This window comes from Sycon ciliatum, chromosome 13 (genome assembly GCF_964019385.1).
Source record: "Sycon ciliatum chromosome 13, ocSycCili1.1, whole genome shotgun sequence".
Taxonomy (NCBI): Eukaryota; Metazoa; Porifera; class Calcarea; order Leucosolenida; family Sycettidae; genus Sycon; species Sycon ciliatum.
Genome location: NC_088655.1, coordinates 20,372,334 through 20,394,069, shown reverse-complemented (window position 1 = coordinate 20,394,069; position 21,736 = coordinate 20,372,334). Strand labels below are relative to the sequence as shown.

The 21,736-nt window shown below is 46.4% G+C and overlaps 1 protein-coding gene across 3 annotated transcripts in view; it reads left to right on the top strand.

The window, feature by feature from the left end:
• LOC135829600 (uncharacterized) overlaps positions 1 to 13,995 on the top strand; it is a 373,880-nt gene extending 359,885 nt beyond the window's left edge. For all 3 annotated transcript variants that reach the window (XM_065341993.1, XM_065341995.1, XM_065341994.1), the window contains 4 exons: positions 6,560 to 6,658; positions 9,152 to 9,250; positions 10,817 to 10,915; positions 12,942 to 13,995. In XM_065341993.1, coding sequence (XP_065198065.1) covers positions 6,560 to 6,658; positions 9,152 to 9,250; positions 10,817 to 10,915; positions 12,942 to 13,031 — 387 coding nt within the window. In that variant the 3' untranslated portion in view covers positions 13,032 to 13,995. The remainder of the gene's footprint in view (positions 1 to 6,559; positions 6,659 to 9,151; positions 9,251 to 10,816; positions 10,916 to 12,941) is intronic.
• The last annotated feature ends 7,741 nt before the right edge of the window (positions 13,996 to 21,736 follow it).

Here is a 21,736-nt window from a genome sequence, read left to right as displayed (position 1 = left end):
TTTACTCTGTAAAATTAACTGCTTCCAGCATGGCAACACTCCGTTGCAACATGCTGCCTGGGCAGAAAAAATCGATGTGTGCCAGCGCTGCTCGCTGCAGGGGCGGACTGTGACATCAAGAATGCGGTCAAGGACAGTATAATAGGGTGTCATGAACCATGATGATTATGGTCTGTGCTTACAATGTACTATCGAGAAAAAACAACTCATGTGTTCCACAGACCCTCACCAAATTGGAATCCTTGCATGAAGGAGCAATTTTCAATCTACTGCCTCCTCAACACTGCAATGTGGGCAGATCTTTGCCCCAGGGTGTTGTGTCTATTTGTTTTAACCCTTTGGAGTCCATGGTTCGATTTCGAACCATGGGCATTTGTATGAATAGGTGCGCAGTCAAGCTTTCGGTTCTCGGCCAAATCTTGATCAAATTCAACAATCGAAGGGTCTAAATGGTAGCTATCTCCTCGAACAGGTCTGAAGTCTCTCTGGTGAAGTTGAGTGAGCGGCGGGCGATCAAACATTTCGAATTTTCTGCGCTTCGTGCTGCGAGTCAGCAGTGCGTGAAAAAATGGATTTTCCCAGCTGAATTGTTTTGCTTTGATCTACAACTGTGACTGTGATCCACAATCTAACTCATTGAGAACTTTTTCTGTACTGTTGCTTCTTGCATGTGCATCCAGTGTGGCGACACTCCGTTGCACGATGCCGCCAGTAAAGGTAAAGTCGATGTGTGTCAAGCGCTGCTCGCTGCAGGGGCGGACTGCAACATCATAAATGAGGTAAAGCACAGTGACATTGAGTGTCATGAACCAGGATGAGCATGTTCTGTGTTTGCACTGTACAATTAACGTGCAAACAATCATCTGTTCCTTGACCTTTATCCGAGTGAAATCCTGTCCTAACCCAAAAATTCTCATCTACTGCCTCCTCACCCCATCAATGTGTGCAAGTCTTTGCCCCAGTTTGTTGTGTCTATTGTTCTCAAAATTGGTCACGCTCCCATTGCTTGGTATAGTGTAGAGAGACGCCATCATACCAGAATCTTTCACCTGAGCAGGTCCCGACAGAACAATAATTATTATGTTCCACCCATTACACGTATGTGGGGCTAGTATGTCGAAGTACAAAAACTCGGAACGACTTCAGGAGGAGCATACACGAGAACTTCTGGAGCATGAGCTGGAAACAGAAAGGTATTCCGAGCTACATGTGTTGAGTTCGAAACAGGACGACTGACGACATATCCTGACATTACAACGGGAACAGGTAGGTTGGGGAACGACATTTATTATAGACGACGAGACAAGAGACCAAGACGAACGAAACGACTACATTGAAGAGTGAGAAAATAGAGCAAGTCTGAACGGCAAGATAAAGGGCCTGGGTAGCTATGGCAAATATGGGCGCGCAAGTAGCTACCCAGGCCAACGGAACAAAAGGAGACAAAAGGTGCGTACGCAAGTGCATGCAGGCCAGCTAGAAAAGGTACGGGAGGAGGTACCTAAAATACTACCCCTCCATGAAAAAAAATCCCGCGTCCTCGCAGAGAGAAAAAAAAGAGAGAAAAAGATTTAAAAAAAATGACTGATGGAGAAAACACACACACACACACAACGCACGGGCCTCACAAAAGTGTGTACTAAAAAATGCACTACAGATCATTACAACCGTCAACGTTCCTGTACTACTCATACTATAGTGTGTACATTGCCAATAACAACGGGCCCAAACGCCCCTTCAAAACATGGCACAAAAAATAACTATTGGAGTTCGACGAGGGACTTGTATTGTATTCTGATGACTAGTGTTTTGCACGGCTAATAGAGCCTAGTTACACTTTAAATTGTACGACATAAATAAGAGAGCGTGGCTCACCATGATCGGACCCCTAATATTAATGAAGGACACCCGCGCGCACACACACTACAAAAAAATTCACGAAAATAAATTTGACGAAGAAGGAACGCATACAAAAAAAGAAAGAGAGAAAGGTAGCTGACCTGCAACGCTTGAACGACACGAGGTTGATATAGACGAGACGAGGTTGGCGTAGGAGAGACGAGGTTGATAGATACGAGACGAGGTTGGCATAGGAGAGACGAGACTGACATGGACGAGACGAGATTGACATAGACGAGACGAATGGCGGTTGAGGACGGCTGGGCATGGGATGATCTCAGGGTCGTGGGTCGATCAATAATCGGGCGCCAATGTTGAGTTGGAAACAGGACGACTGACGACATATCCAGACATTACAACGGGAACAGGTAGGTTGGGGGAACGACATTTATTATAGACGACGAGACAAGAGACCAAGACGAACGAAACGACTACATTGAAGAGTGGGAAAAGAGAGCAAGCCTGAACGGCAAGATAAAGGGCCTGGGTAGCTATGGCAAATATGGGCGCGCAAGTAGCTACCCAGGCCAACGGAACAAAAGGAGACAAAAGGTGCGTACGCAAGTGCATGCAGGCCAGCTAGAAAAGGTACGGGAGGAGGTACCTAACACATGTATATTGTATCTTACATTGCTGCAGGCTAGTGCAGCACAGACTCCGAGCCATCCTCATGGATAGTAGCAAGAGTGCATAAACAAGAGTATGCAACTGTGGTTATGGGTCAGTTCGCGGCTCTCTGCCTTTATCACGTAACTTACCTTCACCACGCTCTGAAAGTATGCACTCAAACCCAAACAGTGAGCAAGTACAGTTGTGAGTGTTGAAATCCGAACTAATAAAGTGCAAAGCTGTCACCCTGGACCAGTTCAGATTACATCACTGCACTTGCATATGTGTATGTCTAGCCACATTCCTACCACATCCTGGGCGTTGATCCAAGTTGTATAACAACACACTGATAAGAAAATATGACATACAAGTATGCTTGTACACTAATGGCAATCATGCAATGAAAATACTGTCTTGGACATGGAAATCCAGTGGAACGACCGGGAACGGCGCTTTCAGTGAGTACAGAACGTTGCATGCAGTGCACATGTTTATCAGATATGACCAGTGCACTGCATGTGTGTACCGTAGACTACGCGTACCGAATCAAGGCTGCATGGGCAGCGCCTAGGGGCCGCTAGACGTGCGACCGGATTTCCATGTCCACGGCAGTACCAGACAAGTAGTACAATATGAACAAACTGTTGAATTCCACTCTGCATTGTTTTGCTTTGATTTACAATTGTGATTGTGATCTACACTCAGACGTCCCAAGATCTTTTTTTCTGTACTGTTGTTTCTTGCATGTGCTTCCAGTTTGGCAACACTCCGTTGCACCATGCCGCCATGAGAGGTAGAATCGAGGTGTGTCTCAAACTCATTGAGAACTGTTTCTTGTACTGTTGTTTCTTGCGTGTGCATCCAGCGAGGCAACACTCCGTTGCACGATGCCGCCCAGACAGGTAAACTCGAGGTGTGTCAAGCGTTGCTCGCTGCAGGGGCGGACTGTAACACCAAGAATACGGTAATGAACCGGATTTAGAGTGCCATGAACCATGCTGATCCTTTTCTGCTTTACTCTGTAAAATTAACTGCTTCCAGCATGGCAACACTCCGTTGCACCATGCTACCTGGGCAGAAAAAATCGATATGTGCCAGCGCTGCTCGCTGCAGGGGCAGAATCTTTCACCTGAGCAGGTGCAGGCGGTACAATATTATGTTCCATCCATTACATTTATTAGCTGCTTGTATGTCGAAGTACAGGTAGACTCCGTCTAATTCGAACCTCAAATTGCCGGGCACTAAATTAGAATTATCTGGAACTTCTAATTATCCAAAATGCAGTCCCATATACTGCTATGTATGTCAAAATGCTCGAAATTGCGTGCTGATTATTTTTGAATATTTTATTTGCAACAACGAAACATAAAAAAATTAAAAATTAAAGGAAATTATCGTGTCCGTTCCAGAAGGGAACTCACGACGGCCGCTAACACCCGGTAAACCCTAGCGGCAGATGCAGCGCCTAACAGTGGGGGTGAGTGGATAAGTCTCACTACCACAGGCACAAGCGCCAAAGGTGGTCATGAACAACGAAATCAGTTCATTTTACCAAAACACTGGATCGACATGAAGTCATTGGACATTATTTTCATCTTCTAATAAGTTCTAGTGAAGCAGTTTTCAATCGCTGCAGTTGTCTTGAAACGATTTCAACGCAAAAGAACAGCACTGCCTTCTCTGCGTCATGAAAGCCCGCCAGAGAGGAGCAGGTCGTTCTGAAGAACGGAAGTGGAGCATAGGCATAGACAATGTTTACGACTTTCAGTTGTTGTTCAGTCCTAAACTTCTTTGCGCATGAGCTGGCGCGGCATGACAAGCCATTGAGATCCGCGAAGGGAGCCAACCACCTGGAAGAAGTCGTCTTCAATCAAATCTTTGCACTTTGCCTTGCACAGGCTTGGATAAAATTTCGAGAGAAGGTGGGTTTCTTCAACGCTATTGTCGATCCTAGAGCGGACCAGGGATCCATTTCTGAGTTGCTCTTGGCTAGAGAAGGAGAAAAAATGAACTTCGAATTACGAGTACAGCAACTCCATCTCACTTCGAAATAAGCGCTCGAAGGACATAGTCACTGTACTGTAAACTGCACTTCTGTACGAAGACAGAGTTCGAATTATCCAGCGGGTGCACTTTTCGTACTTCGAATTATGCATTCGAATTTAACTTGAAGTGACTTGCAGAAGATCGGTACGACGAAAAAGTTCGAATTACACGGAATGCTCGAATTATACTGTACTCGAATTAGAGGGAGTCTACCTGTACAAGAACTCGGAATGACTTCGGGAGGAGTAGAAAGGAGAACTTCGGGTGCATGATCTGGAAACTGAAAAGCAAAAAGTTGCACAAACTTGTTTCGAGAGCAAAGCACAAAACCAGGGAAGTTAAAGACTTCTGCAAGTTGTGTTTCTCATTCTGTTCCTTGCGATGCTCTTTATCAACATATTGGAGACGTCATGAGTCTCCGACATGTTGACAGGGTGCATGGGCAGGGGGCATGATTCAGTTGACGTGACTTTTCTGGAAATCATAAGTGATACCATATACAGGTGAAGTTCAGGCGCATGAGCTGGAAACAGAAAAGGTTTTCGAGCTACATGTATATTGTATCTTATGTTGGACATTCTGGTACCTCAATCCTCCCAAACGCAACGCAACGGACGACGGGAACGAGTGGAGGGAAACATTTATTATGGTAGACGCAACGCAACGCAACAACTACATTGTGTGAGCGATTATTTGAAGAGACAGTTGAGAGAGCAGCAACGCAATATAAAGGGCCTGGGTAGCTATGGCAAACATGGGTGCGCAAGTAGCTACCCAGGCCAACGGAGCGAAAGGTGAGAATGACGTAGTATGGGTGCATGTAGGCCAGCTAGGGGAAAAGGGTATACTGTACGGGCGGAGGTACCTAACACTTACATTGCTGCAGGCTAGGGCAGCGTAGCCTCCATCCTCATGGATAGTAGGCTGTGCATACATGACCTCGAGCCTTCCAGATGTGAATACAGGATTTCCACACATGAAACCTCACGTAAGGTTTAGGTGCACTAGCTGCACAAACTGGTTTCGCGAGCAAAGAACAAAAGCATGGAAGCTAAGACTTCTGCATGCCTTCCTCCTCCTTTTATTTCTTGCGCCACTTTATATCAACATGTCGGAGACGTCGTGAGTGCCATTCCGTTTGCAGAGTGCATGCTAAACTTCGCTTGGTTTGGCCCTCGGCGTATTCAGTTGACGGAAACTTTTCTCCAGATCATTAAACAGTAACACCGTATGAGGTATGTACTACGAATGTGCATCTGCGTGAACTGGCCGGGTTTCACTGGACCTGCATTACGAGTACGATATTAAATCACACATGCAGGATAAAAGGCAAAAACATCCATTTTGAAATTTGCAAAAGCACAAACTCCAAAATTGCCACAGAATCACCCGGGAGGGATCAGATTAAGGCAGCGACGTACACTTCTCTTAACTGACATGTGACCTAAAGCACATAACTGGTACCATGGACCAGGTAAGATCACATCACTGCACTTGCCTATTATGTGTACGTCTCGCCGCATTCGTACCACATGCTGGGCGTTGATCCAATTTGTACAACGACACAATGATCCGACAGTATGAAATACTCTCATAACTTGTTTATTTGGGCACTGCCCGTAACTTCGAAATGTCCGTTACTCTGAATCACATACATTTTGACGGGAATGGCCATAAATATGGCATAATTATGTCGTCACTATTTCCAGAAAAATTGCCAAAAGAGTAGTAACATTTCCACTGAAACTCAACCAAAGGGTGTCCGGTAGCCTGAAATGCCCGTGACTTTGGGGTCCGGATAACCGAGGTATAAGTGTATATGTATGTCTGTACACTAATGGCAATCATGCAATGTAAATACCAGACAAGTAGTACCATATCCACCAACTGTTGAATTCTACTCTGAATTGTTTTTGCTTTGATCTACAGTTGTGACTGTGTTCTACAAACTAACAACTCATTGAGAACTTTTTCCTGTACTGTCGTTTCTTGCATTTGCATCCAGATTGGCAACACTCCGTTGCACAAAGCCGCCCATAGAGGTGTATTCGGGGTGTGTCAAGCGCTGCTCGCTGCAGGCACAGACTGTGAAATCAAGAATAAGGTGAAGCACAGTAACATTGAGTGTTATTAACCAGGATGATCCTGTTCTGTGTTTGTACTGTACAATTAACGTACAGTAAATCATGTGTTCCCTGACCTTCACCAGATTAGTGGAATTCTGTCACAACCGGAAAATTTCATTTACGGCCTCCTCACCACTTTAATGTGTGCAGGTCTTTGCCCCAGGGTGTTGTGTCTATTGGTCTCAAAGTCAGTCACGTTCACATTGCTTGGTATATTTTTGAGAGACGCCATCATACCAGAATCTTTCACCTGAGCGGGTTCAGAGGGAACAATAATTATTCTGTTCCATTACACGTATGAGGGGCTAGTATGTCGAAGTACACAAATTTGGAACGACTTCGGGAGGAGCATACAGGAGAACTTCAGGCACGTGAGCTGGAAGCAGAAAAGTATTCAATGCTACACGTATATTGTATCTGGGCCTCAACAAGCAAAAACAGCCCTTAGGGTCAAATTTTTCAAAATTCCTTTTTGGTTAGAAATTTGTTGAAACACATCTACTGAAGGACCTCAGCCAAGAAAAAGTTCAATATTCCGATTCAAAACGAGTGTATACACCAATATACAAGGTGTACTCCAAATTGGTGGAATGTGTGTATACGATGTATGTTTACAATAAATATTCAGCATTCTAAGATGGGTAGGCAGCTTGAACACCTTTGAAAGAGTGCAGTAAGCAGCTAGAAAGACAAAGAATAGCTGAAGAGTGCGGAGACATGATCGACTTATTTGCAGCTGTATCCTGCGTGTAGTCGTTCCGCAATGACGGTCTTCCATTTCTTCCTCCGCAGCTGACGACACGACGTCGCTGCCGTCACTAGCCCCAGACTCAGAATTTATCTCAGGTGATGACTCCTCATCTTCCGACTCTGACGAGTCATCGACCATCTTGAGCCGCAACGCAGTAGGAGATGACTGCTGCGATTCCGCCTCGCTGTCGGCATCGATGTCGGAACCAAAGAACGTTTCATCCTCACACTGACCTTCAGCGGCTACTTCAGCATCCACTCCCAACCAGGCTCGAGCTAGCTGTACACAATGACTGCCGCATGTGCTCTGCGAACAGCTCTGGCGTCCGCAGCCATTCCAACAAGATCAAGGAACACTCGACTCGCCACTCGACACCACTTCAACTTACAAACTTCAAATAAATTCAAGCAAGGAGTTCAAGAAGAACTCGCCGCACTGTTCGCAGCGCGATCAAAAAACCGTTGAACGTCACAAATCGACCTTTTTCTTGAAAAAATTACGAAACCTCTAAGGGTCGTTTTCGCTGATTGCGGCTCATCTAACATTGCTGCAGGCTAGGGCAGCGCAGGCTCCATCCTCGTGAATAGTAGGCTGTGCATACTGGACCTCGATCATTCCAGATGTGAATACAGGATTTCCATACATGAACCCTCACGTCGGGTTTAGGTGCACTAGCTGCACAAACTGGTTTCACGAGCAAAGAACAGAAGTACGGAAGCTAAGACTTCTGCGTGCCTTCCTCCTCCATTTGTTTCTTGTGTCGCTCTACATCAACATACCAGAGAAACTGTCAGTGCCCTGGAAATTTGCAGAGTGCATGGGAAACTCCGCTTGGTCTGGCCCTGGGTGGATTCATACAGTACGAGGTGTGTACTACAAATGCGCAGCTGCGTGAATAGGCTTGGTTTCACTGAACCTACATTACGAGTATGTTATAAAATTACACATGCAGGATAACAGGCAAAAAATCAATTATGTAAGTGGTAAACGTACATCTGCCGCTAGGGTTTATCGGGTGTTAGCGGCCGTCGTGAGTTCCCTTCGGGAACGGATACGATAATTTACTTTTTTTTTTAAACGTACAAACTCCAAAATTGCCGCTGAATCACCCGGAAGGGATCCGATGAAGGCAGCGACGTACAATTGTCTTCACTGAAATGCGACCTAAAGTACAAAACTGGTACCATGGACCAGTTCCGATCACGTCACTGCACTTGCATATGTGTACGTCTAGCCGCTTTCGTACCCCATCCTGGGCGTTGATCCAATTTGTACAACGACACAATGATCTGACAATATGAAATACACTCATAACTTGTTTATCCGGGCACTGCCCGTAACTTCGAAATGTCTGTAACTTCGAATCGCATACATTTTGAACGGGAATGGCCATAGATATGGTGTATGCCGTCACTATTTCCACAAAAATTGCCAAAAGAGTACTATCATTTCAACTGAAACTCGCCCAAAAATGCCCGGTAGTCTAAAATGCCTGTAACTTTGGGGTCTGGATAACCGAGGTATAAGTGTACATGTATGTCTGTACACTAATGGCAATCATGCAATGTAAATACCAGACAAGTAGTACCATATCCACCAATTGTTGAATTCTACTCTGAATTGTTTTGCTTTGATCTACAGTTGTGCCTGTGATCTACTTGTACAATCAAACTAATTGAGAACTTTTTCCTGTACTGTTGTTTCTTGCGTGTGCTTCCAGCATGGTATCACTCCGTTGCACCTTGCCACCAGGATAGGTAACCTCAAGGTGTGTCAAGCGCTGCTCGCTGCAGGGGCCGACTGTAACATCAAGGATTTGGTAAAAAAACAGTATTCTTTTAGAGTGTCATGAACGATGATGATCCTGTTCTATTTTACATAATAAAATAAACATACAAAAATCATGTGTTCCCCGACCTTTACCCGAGGGGAATCCTGTCATAACCGGAAAATTCTCATCTACTGTCTCCACACCCCATTAATGTGTGCAGGTCATTGCCCCAGGGTGTTGTGTCTATTGTTCTCAAAATCGGTCACACTCCCATTGCTTGGTATATTTTTGAGAGACTCCATTATGCCAGAATTTTTAACCTGAGCGCGTCCAGACAGAACAATATTATATTCCATGCATTACACATGTGAGAGCTAGTATGTCGAATTACAAAAACTTGGAACGACTTCAGGAAGAGCATACAGGAGAATGGCAGGCGCGTGAGCTGGAAGCAGAATAGTATTCGATGCTACAAGTATTATCGTATCTTACGTTGCTGCAGGCTAGGGCAGTGCCGGCTCCATCCTTGTGAATAGTAAACGGTGCATACAGAACCTTGAGCATTCCAGATGTGAATACAGGATTTCCGTACATGAACCCTCACGTCGGGTTAAGGTGCAGTAGCTACACAAACTGGTTTCGCTAGCAAAGAACAGAAGGACGGAAGCTAAGACTTCTGCATGCCTTCCTCCCCCTTTTATTTCTTGCGCCACTTTATATCAACATGTCGAAGACGCCGCGAGTGCCGTTCCGTTTGCAGAGTGCATGCTAAACTCCTCTTGGTTTGGCCCTGGGCGGATTCAGTTGACGGCAACTTTTCTCCAGATCATTAGACAGTTACACCGTATGAGGTATGTACTACGAGTGTGCAGCCGCGTGAATAGGCTGAGCTTCACTGAACCTGCATTACGAGTACGTTATAAAATTACACAACCAGGATAAAAGTCGAAAGGATCAATATTATGAAAGTGGCAAAAGGTCAAACTCCGAAATTGCTGCTTGATCACCCGGGAGGGATCAGATTAGTGCAGCGACGTACAATTATCTTCACTGACATGTGACCTAAAGCGCAAAGCTGGTACCATGGACCAGTTCCGATCACATCACTGCACTTGCATTATGTGTACGTCTAGCCGCATTCGTACCACATCCTGGGCGTTGATCCACTTTGTACAACAACACAATGATCCGACAATATGAAATACACTCATAACTTGTTTATCCGGGCATTGCCCGTAACTTCAAAATGTCCGTAACTCCGAATCACATACATTTTGACGAGGAGTGGCCATAAATATGGCATATGTCGCCACTATTTCCACAAAAATTGCCAAAAAAGTAGTAACATTTCCACTTAAACTCACCCAAAGTGTGTCCGGTAGCCTGAAATGCCCGTAACTTTGGGGTCTGGATAACCGAGGTATAAGTGTACACGTATATCAGTACACTAACGGCAATCATGCAATGTAAATATCAGACAAGTAGTACCATATCCACCAACTGTCGAATTCCACTCTGCATTGTTTTGCATTGATTTACAATTGCGGCTGTGATCTACAATCAGACTTTTCAAGAACGTTTTCCGGTACTGTTGTTTCTTGCCTGTTGTTCCAGGGTGGCAACACTCCGTTGCACGATGCTGCCATGAGAGGTGGATTCAAGGTGTGTCAAGAGCTGCTCCCTGCAGGCGCCGACTGTAAAATCAAGAATGAGGTAAAGCACAGTAACATTGAGTGTTATGAACCAGGATGATTCTGTGCTGTGTTTGCATTGTACATTTAATGTACAATAAATCATGTGCGACCTTTACCCAAGTGGAATCCTGTCATAATCGGAAAATTTCATTTATGGCCTCCTCACCACTTTAATGTGTGCAGGTCTTTGCCCCAGGGTGTTGTGTCTATCTTTCTAAAATCAGTCACGCTTCCATTGCTTGGTATATTTTTGAGGGACGCCATCATGCCAGAATCTTGCACCTGAGCAGGCCCAGACGGAACAATAGTTATGTTCCATCCATTACACATATGAGAGGCTAGTATGTCGAAGTACAAAAACTTGGAACACCTTTTGGGAGAAGTATACAGGGGAACTTCAGGCGCATGAGCTGAAACCGGAAAGTATTCCGAGCTAGATGTATATTGTATCTTACATTGCTGCAGGCTAATGCAGCGCAGGCTCCATCCTCATGGATAGTAGGCTGTGCATACAGGACCTCAAGCATTCCAGATGTGAATACAGGATTTTCATACGTTAACCCTCACGTCGGGTTTAGGTGGACTAGCTGCACAAACTGGTTTCGCGAGCAAAGAACAGAAGCACGGAAACTAAGACTTCTGCATGCCTTCCTCCTCCTTTTGTTTCTTGCGTCACTCTACATCAACATGTCGGAGACGCGTGAGTGCCCTTCAGTTTGCAGAGTACATGGGAAACTCCGCTTGGTTTGGCCCTTGGCGGATTCAGTTGATGGCAACTTTTCTCCAGATCATAAGGCAGTTATACCGTACGAAGTATGTACTACGAGTGTGCAGCCGCGTGAACTGGCCAGGTGTCACTGAATCTGCATTACGAGTACGATACTAAAGCCTAGTTGACATTCGACGGGCGCGACGGGACGCGACGTAAGGATCGACTGGACGGTCTGACGGCGTCTAATGTGAACACCAGAACGGGAACGCAACCGTACTACCATACAGATCGGGAAGCGACGGGTAGAGTTGGATCGATACAACTTTTCATACAGTAGACGGGCGTAGATGGGGACGCAAGCGTACAAAACAGCTGTAATTCGAGTGTGAACAGGAGACGGTGTTGTGCGCCGACTACTCTCGATTCGTACTTGGACATCTTTTACATTTCGAACACTGCGCTTCCCATGATAACTCACAGAATGGCAAGCACCACTTGAGTTGAATTTTAGCAACATAAGATCTCATGTCAGTTATTGTATTTAGGGATAGTTCAGAAGCGTGACAGAGGAACTATTCTATCATTTCCTGGGGCTATTATTCCGTATAGAGAAACCGAGTCTGACGCGAACCGTGAATTTTTTTATTTGAATGCCACAACTTTCGGGGCAAATTTTCTGGTCTTCATGAAAAACTGGTATTGTGAACTTGATTCCGTGTCTTTCAAGGAGAAATAATTGAAAAGAAATCCCGAAAAACGAGAAATTAGGTCCGAAAGTCACCCCGTCACGGATCGTGCCTTATGACTCGCGCCGTTCGACGTTGAACGTCGCAACGACTGCTGCATGCCGTGTCGTACGAATCGTACAGGATTTTACAGCTCACCTCAGCCCTCCCGACAAGCCCTTACATCCCGTACCGTCGGCTTTGCGTCGAATGTGAATTAGACTTAAATTGCACATGCAGGATTATATTTGATAAGGCAAAAAATCCATTTCGAAAGTGGCAGAAGCACAAACTCCGAAATTGCCGCCCAATCACCCGGGAGGGATCAGATTAAGGCAGTGACCAAGTACAATTGTGAGTATTGAAATCCGGCCTAAAGTGCAAAGCTGACACCCTGGACCAGTTCCGATGTCATCACTGTACTGGTACATGTGTATGTCCAGCCGCATTCGTACCACATCCTGGGTATCATGGGGTGTGCGAGTTCATGGCACCAAATATGTACTTTGGGTGGGATTTCACTGAGCACAACTGCATAAGTACCTGTATGACATGATGTATATACTGATAGGTGTGTTACGTGTGTATTGCAACTGTCTTGTGTTTAGGATGGCATGACACCACTGGACGGAGCGAGATTCTGGAACCATCATGCGGTCGTAGAGCTATTGGAGAAGGCCACTCCAAAGCCATCATGATACCTTCACTAAGTGTAAAGTGACTATGCACACACTGCGGGTCATTTCCTACCAAATGAAGCAACATGGCAGCTATCTTTCTCTGGCGGATCCAGAGCTTTAATCGTCACATATGCATGGCTTTGTATGTATCTGAGCAATGGGCAGGTAGGACTGCGGTGTTTTCTGGCTGTTCCTGCCGACAATGCCAGTGCATGATACCATACATTTCTAGACATGATAGCTTCCATTTCCTCTTCTCTTCTAAGTATCTTAAGCAGATTTTCTTGCACTCTACCCAGTTCTTTACTAGAAGTTACAATGCTTATTTTGCGGACAATTCGAAAAGATAGAATGTTAGCAAAGAAATTGTACAATGTCTCTACAGTATTACGTTGCTAGCATCTCAATTAGAATCAAGTGCCATCCTATCGGCAGTGGATTCCAGTTTCATTATTTTTCTCCTTTTTATTCAATTGCTCGCTTGACTAGGCTATTCGGTATGCTAGCAGCCTTGTGACTTCCATTGCAAACGGCCACCAATTTTGTTTAATTTTTGTTTTACCGCAATCCGAAGTTGTGGAGACAAGAACGTGATACTAGGCGGTAATAATATACCGGTATTTTACTACTCCCTGCTTGATACTACCGGTATTATCATTAATCATAGCATGTTGCTACATTTTTCTCTGGCCTGCGGCAGTGTTTACCGAAGTGGTACGCCTTGGCACGTTCGTTGTTTACACTGGCATGCCCTGATGCACATGTACTTGTACGTGTACATGTATATCCTTGTGGAACGACTATCACTGACCTTCTCGCAGTGAATGCACACCTTGTATTGCTAATTTTGCATGGGTTTCATTCATGTCTCTGCGCAGAATGTTCCAGCTTTTCACTGATATTATAATATTGGAGTTATTGGTGATTTTTTCCAATCAATTTCACGCTCTTTGTTGGGCATATCCAGTAGTTAGCCCCTTCATACTTACTGTGTACAACTCTGAGGAAGCGAAACAGTTTTCAGTGAAGAATTTTCCAGCTATGGAAACTTGGAAACCCAATGAAATACATGTATGAGAGAGGTTCCCCACTGAGTAGCCACTACGTAAAGTTGAGCAACTTTAGTTGAGCAGCTTTACGCAAAGGGGGGGGGGGGGGAGAAAAACCCGTGAACTCGCGAGTTTGCACTCCACTCGGAAAGTGCCCTCTGCTGCCTTGTGCTGTGGACGGGCATGTGCTCGGGCTCTTGCAGATCACATTCCCTGATCTAGTGAATCGTGTGGTGCAATAATCACGAATGAACTCACTAGTACTACCAACTCACCTAGGCTATAAGTTTGCAACCTAGGAGTAGTAAAATACTGGTATTTCACTACTCCCAGGTTTCCACACGCCATTGGACCATTGGACGCCCATCGTCAGAGGCGATGATAGCGATGCTACAGCAGAAGCCATAGCAACTTTTGCTGGGATTGCACCATTCAACAGCTTGAAAGGCTGAAGAATTGACCGCCACTATTCAGCCTGGTCTACACCACACAGCTGTGAAGTGGCTTTTGCTGCCCAGTGAATCCCTACTTTTTGGTCTTTTGTCATATTTTTTCCGCACACACATCACACCACATACCCCGGCATGCACTGGCTGTTGGTAACCACCCAGGAGAATGAAAGAAAAGTCAGGAGGAGTCTGAGAAAGAGAAGAAAGACGTGTATGACCATAATCGTCGGGACTCGAACCCGCAACCTATCGATTGGAAATCGCTGCACATACCACTGCACCAAATGGGACACACACACACACACACACACACACACACACACACACACACACACCATTGGACCATTGGACCATTGGACGCCTATCGCCGAAGGCGATGATAGCGATGCTACGGCAGAAGCCATAGCAGCTGGTGCTGGGATTGCACCATTCAACAACTTGCAAGGCTGAAGAATTGACCGCCACTATTCAGCCTAGTCTACACCACACAGCTATGAAGTGGCTTTTTCTGGCCAGTGAATCCCTACTTTTTGATCTTTTTTCATTTTTTTCCGCACAGATCACACCACATACTCCAGCATGCACTCACACACACATACACACACAGAACATGGTTTCTGGCATAGGTACCGTAAAGCATCCCCCCCCCCACACACACACACGCGCTTTGTCGCTAGCCAGTTTCCCAGCCGGGTTTCGGCGTGGGACTGGAAATAGATCACGGCTTTCAAGTGCAGTACAATGGGGAGGTTTCGCTCTACGTAATTACGTATGAAAATCCGTATGTCGTACGGGCCGGGGAGCGAGGGCAGCTTTCATACGTAAATCTCTCTACAGATTTCCGTAGGAAAGCTCTTTCCTACGTTGGGTCCTCCGGAGGACTTTTTGAAATATTTTTTCGCATTTTCCGCATTTGTCCATGGCAACGTTCAAGCCGCGCGCAACACAACGTACACACACCGTACACCACGTGCAAAATAAGATGGAAAACGCTGTTTCGGTTCATGGTGCATGCGGTGGGCGCATGCAGCCAACGCGTCTCCAAAGCAGCAACGCATGTTTAGCAGTCGTGGATAAATCACGTAGAGCGAAACCCAGCAGCTCTGATTTTTACGTATGAAAATTCCGTGCAGTTTCTACGTTATTTTCATACGTAATTCCGTAAAGCGAAACCTCCCTAATGTACAACAACGTGGAGGATCTGACTCGATGTGCTGGATTGCGCACATTTTTCATCCTGCACTGGCATGTATTGTGTACAGCAGTGCATGCGTCGGTTCAACAAAGTATTTCGTTGTACACGGCGCCGAAGTCGCTGCACAGGTAGAAAATCGACCGGGCCGGCAATTGGAGAGGGGGCGGATCAACGGTACTTGACGGTACTAGCTAGATAATAAAATTGTCCCGAGCAGTTCTGTAAAACTATACAGTTCCCAGAAGTGTGCAACTCCCGCACACAGAGCTGTTCCGACAGAGTTTCAGTCAAGTTGACATCACTTTCATAATGCAGTGTAGGCCTGACGGATTATGCTAATATTTTCGTGAAATTATGCTTTTCGCATTGCTGAAAAAAATTGCAGAATTATGCTATTTTTATGCTAAAAGTTATCAAATTATGCCACATTATGCTCACATATGCTGCTAATGTATATGATGGTTCTGTGCAAAATAACAGGGGGATTTTTTTGTAGAGGGCGTTGTACTGTAGTAGCAAAAGTTCAACGGTGTCAACGCACCGTCCGAGCTAGCTACGACCGTCACTGATTGTAGTGGACTGGACATGTTATCAAGGGAGTTACAGAATGGCTCAGACCACGCAGTGGTTGCCAGCTATTCTGGATTATATGAAGAATGTGATGTCGTACATATCAATGTGTTTGGCCTAGTTTCCTAACTCTTGATAGCTTTTTTGTAGTGAAAATTCATGAATTTTGTGATTTTATTTGAATCCTTGGTGTTAACGCATGCGTGGAACACCAGGTTTCGTTGATAAAAGCCCTTGTTCCCTCTATGTTCTTCGGCCTTTTGAATAGCGAGCCTCGGAACAAGCATATTATGTGCATTATAACACAGGGAGGGTCAGGGTTGGGACATTGATATGTTCGACATCACATTCTTCATATAATCCAGAATAGCTGGCAACCACTGCGTGGTCTGAGCCATTCTGTAATTATACTTCAGAATGCTCTGTCTCCATATCAATGTGATTTTGTAGCTCTCTGCCAGTGGTTGACAGCTTCGAGAGAACTGCCTGAGCATATTTCTCATCATGCTGGGGTTTAATAATAGAGCTTCTGAAAGACCGACTGGCTGCTCCAGTCAGCTGCTTTCCAGATATCATTCGTAGTAGTACCAGCATCCGCTGTTGCGGATGCAGAAGCACTCTGCACAGAGTGTGCTTTGAAGATACTAGTATCGATACCCGCACGAGATACCATTGGGTGTTGACCAGTGTCATACCTGTCAGTTTTTTTCCTGGACGGCAGGAATTGCTGATCTGTAACTAATTATTGTCAATATTGATAGAGCGGTATTGATAACCAGCTTTGTACAATGATGCCAGGAAGTTGACAATCGTGGCTATATCACTTGAAAAGGGATCATTGTTCCGTTCACGACACCAGCCCATCCATTTCTTGAATAGGGAGTCGTACGTCTTCGTAGATTTCTGCCTCCATGATGCAAGGAGGAGTTCTGAAGCTTCCTCAGAAACATTCTGACTGGTGTACTTTCTCCTGAGATATTCCACGCGGGTAGACGAGGGAATATCTCCGGTTCGTTTACGCTGTGCGTCGGCTGAATCAGATCTGGAGTGCTGGGAAGCAACAGGGGCTCCTCTACCAGCAGGTCCAGGAGAGCTGGATATCACGGTTGACTCAGCCTTACCGGTGCAACAAGCACTATCCGAGATTTCTGAGGGCAGACCTGTGCTACTACTCTGCTTATCAGGTTCCAAGGTGGGTTGGCATAACCTTGACACTTTGTCCAGTCTGAGAAGGCATCCACGTCTATCGCATTTGGATCGGGACGCCGGCTCACATACATCGGCAGGAGATGTGTCAGCCGAGAGGCAAACAGGTCTACATTCATGGGACCCATTCGAGCAAAGATCTCCTGGAATACATCTGGATGCAACATCCAGTCCGATCGATCTTTCATCACGCGAGACTCCTCGTCTGTAACTGTGTTCAGTGATCCTGCTAAGTGAGTGGCCTGGAGAGTTATCTGTCTTGCCATGCACCATGTCCACACCTCTTTGGTGAGGCGATTGAGGTCGGGAGACACAGTGCCTCCGAACTTGTTGATATACGTCAATGCTGTGGTGTTCACGGTCCATCTTCAGGTGAACCAGAAGATTTCGACTTGACTTCAGAAATGCTTTTACAGCCAGGAAGGCTGCTAACGGCTCCAAGCAGTTTATATGCATCTCTCGTTTCTGACAACTCCACGGACCGCCTGTTTGCCACAGTTTGGGAGTTCTGGCAAGATGATCCCCAGCCCACTGTCGAGGCATCCGTCTCTATCACCAGGTCTGGTTTCGGCGTGAGAAGACGACGACCGTTCCAGTCTGTCAGGTGATCAATCCACCAGTCCAATTCCTCCAGAGCTTCGCTGTAACAGTTTTCCCCTGTTCTCTATAACTTTACACTCCCTCGCACCTCATGCGTCTTACGCCTGTCTATTAGCACCTTCATTGGCGCCATTGCCACATGTATACTATCACATTTTGCATATAACTGGTCGAGGCACGCTCAACCAGGCCTCTTACTTTTCAAGTTTGATTAAACCTGTTACACTGGTAGCAGAGGATGGTTACTACTCTGCTTTTGGCAGGTGTTCTGGTCGCTCTGCTTACGCTCCTCGTACTCGTCGTTCGGCTGATAAACGATATCAAGACCGCTCAGCGCGTTAGCCAAGGAAACCGAACGATACATCCGAACTCGGAACCGTGGGAGCCAACACCCCGCCTTACGAAAGAGCCGCCTGTGTTTGGAGGAGATTCCGCTACATTCAAAGAATGGACGTTTGCAATGGACATGGCCCTACGGTCGTTGGCACTCCCAAATGCGGCACAGAGGGTCGACTACGCGGCAGGATTTTTGACTGGAAACGCTCGTCTTTGGTTGATAGCGGCATTGGAAGCTAACCAAGTGTTTTCCGACTGGCCTGCTCTGAAAGCGGCACTTGGCGATGTGTACGGACCACGGCACAACGAGGAAACATCGCGTATGGGACTAATTTCCGCAGCGCAGCGCGGGTCGCTGGACGCATACATTGCTGCTTTCACTCGCCTCAGCCTGCAAGTGCCGGAAATCGACCACCACACCAGAGCGCTGCTGTTCGTCAGGGGTCTAGTGCCGCACATCCAGCGACAGGTCATGCGTGAGCATCCACGTACCCTGGAGCAAGCTGTCATGGCAGCAAACACCGTGGAGCAGTCGTCAGGGCCACCGGCGTCGGGGCCACCAGCCAGTAGAGAGTCGCGTTCCGTGCCCAGCTTCCGTGGTCAGGGCCTCCGCAAGCTGACGGACCAAGAGCGTGTCCAACTGCGAGCAATGGGACACTGCTTTGCTTGCAGGAAGCCAGGCCACCTCGCTAAAGACTGTACTGAGGGTGGACAGCGCTACCCAAACGCTGGTCGCCAGTAAGAAAGGGGGTGCGCTTACTGGCGACGACCCAAGCGCCCACGCCGGTACCAGTCGCTAACCGGTTCGGAGCTCTGGAGGTTGAAGACGTTGCTCTCCAGGAACCTACGGAGCCGGAGACACCCATAGCTGTAGGAAACTGTCCCGTTGCAGAAAGGTGTCATGTCAGCAACGTCAGCGTCGGCAATGAACCTGAACACGACCTACTGCGCATACAGGGAAAGATCGGCGGTCGCCGTGCAGTGATGCTGATAGATTCCGGTTCGACGCATGACTTCATTGCAGACAGTTTTGTTCGAAAGCATCATCTTGACACGGATGCAAGCTCAGCAGTGCTGAGCGTAACATTGGCGGACGGCTCGACCAGCGAGGTCCCGCAGATTTCCACACGCCCGCTAAGGGTGACAGTCGGGGGCTTCAGTGAGGAACAGCACTTTACTGTGTATCCCCTGACTCGCTACGACGTTATTCTTGGCAAGCCGTGGCTTACAAGGAACAACCCCAGCATCAACTTCCGTACGAACGAAGTTCAGTTGGACGGTGAGCCCTTTGTTGCCAAATTGCCTTCAGCTAACCCGCCGACAGCCGACCGGCCATCTGTGGAAAGCATGTTTATCAGTGGCCGACAAGCTCGTCATGCCCTGAGGAGTGGAGCCGAGGGGTTTCTTGCATGGGTCACTGCTGCAAACGAGGAGAATCGTTCCGGGCCACAACTCCAGGAATCAGAGCAACAAGACATCCAGAACCTGCTCAAGAGGTACCAGGATTTATTTCCAGACGAGCTGCCGAATGACATTCTCAGTCACCGCCGCCGGCAGAATCAGCTTCAGTACCTAGTCAAGTGGCAAGGCTACTCTGATGCCACTTGGGAGCGTGAACATTATTTGTTGGATGAATCTGGTAATGACATTGTTCCACTTCAGAAGTACAAAATCTTGGCTTCTGCCCGCTGAGTTTTGCAGTTGAACTTCTAGTTTCACCTTACACATTTGTTGAGCTTATTACACTTTATTTGCATGGAGTTTCAGTCGTCTTATTGTGTTACTTCAGTGCGAAGCCTTTTTTCGTCTCGCACGTGTTTGCGCTTATTGTACTCTATTCCACTTGAGCATTTGGGTTATAAGCTCCTTCCTCTCCATAGGAGGGGGATGATGTAACAGTTTTCCCCTGTTCTCTATAACTTTACACTCCCTCGCACCTCATGCGTCTTACGCCTGTCTATTAGCACCTTCATTGGCGCCATTGCCACATGTATACTATCACATTTTGCATATAACTGGTCGAGGCACGCTCAACCAGGCCTCTTACTTTTCAAGTTTGATTAAACCTGTTACATTCGCTGCTCAAGAGACAAGGATGATCGTAATTCTGAGATCCCTCCTCTAGGGCTTTCTGCAAACAGCCCTGAAGGTTTCGATAGAACAAAGGACCTGGTGGAATCGCATGTGCAGCATGGCTCAGTTTGCCCAACAGGTGAGTTACAGAAATTGCTGAGTGTGTTTTTTCCTCTCGCAATTTTTTGCATCTGATCGTGTTTTCTTCACGGTAAATTTATCTCCCGGCAATCTGATTGTCATATTTTTGGAGTTCACCGGTATTAAGCCGAGAAAATCTATCTCCTTGGTGGAGTTCGGTTGTGGTTTCTGGCAATTCACAATGAACCCTAGATTCTCCAGGAGGAATATCAGACCGGCCGTGTGGTCGTTCGTCTCGTTCTCCGCCATGCTCAGGATATCGTCGATATGAATGATCACCCTCAGTCCTGAGTGTGATTATCACCGCCCTTGAGGTCTTGGTAAAAACCCGCGGGGCTGACAATAGTCCGAACGGCAGACAGTTGAACTGATACATCTTCCCTGCCATGCAAAACGTAGCAACTTTCGCTGGTCTGCGGCAATATTCCCTGGCAATGGGAATCATGAAGTGCGCATCTTTCAGGTCGACTTTCGTCATGAAATCGCCTGGTCTCAGCAGATCTTTCAACATGTGTATACCCTCCGTTTTGAAATGGGACACTTCCACAAATGGTTCAGAGCTTTCAAATTGATAATCGGTCTTATCGCTCTGTCTTTCTTCGGGACAGCGAAGAGTTGAGACACAAACTGATTGTTCGTTTGATCTGCAGGCATTACTTGAAAATCGCATGTTTGCTTTGTATTGCGACAACTTCTGAGGAGATCTTTTTCGTTTTTCCTCCTCTTGAAATACAATCTCCCTTGGGGAGACGGTTTGAAAGGGTTCTTGCACAAAGTGAATTTTGTAACCCTGAATACATTTCAAGACCCACTGGTCTGAGCTGATTGCATTCCAGTTTTGTGCAAGCATTGCTACTCTTCCCGCAATCGGGAACTGGTGAAATACGACACTTTCTGTCATGTCTTTTACACCCATCTGCTGGAGAGCACTCACAACAGAAGACATTGAGTAGTTTTGAAAACTCTTTATTTCCTTTAGAGGAAGGGGTAAAGGCGGATGGCTCACTTTGCTGACTCCTGACGACTTCTGTCGTTGGGCTTCCTGTTGAACTGGGGATTGTACTGGCTTCCGCTGTAAGGTCGAAACCGGTTGCCGTTCTGATT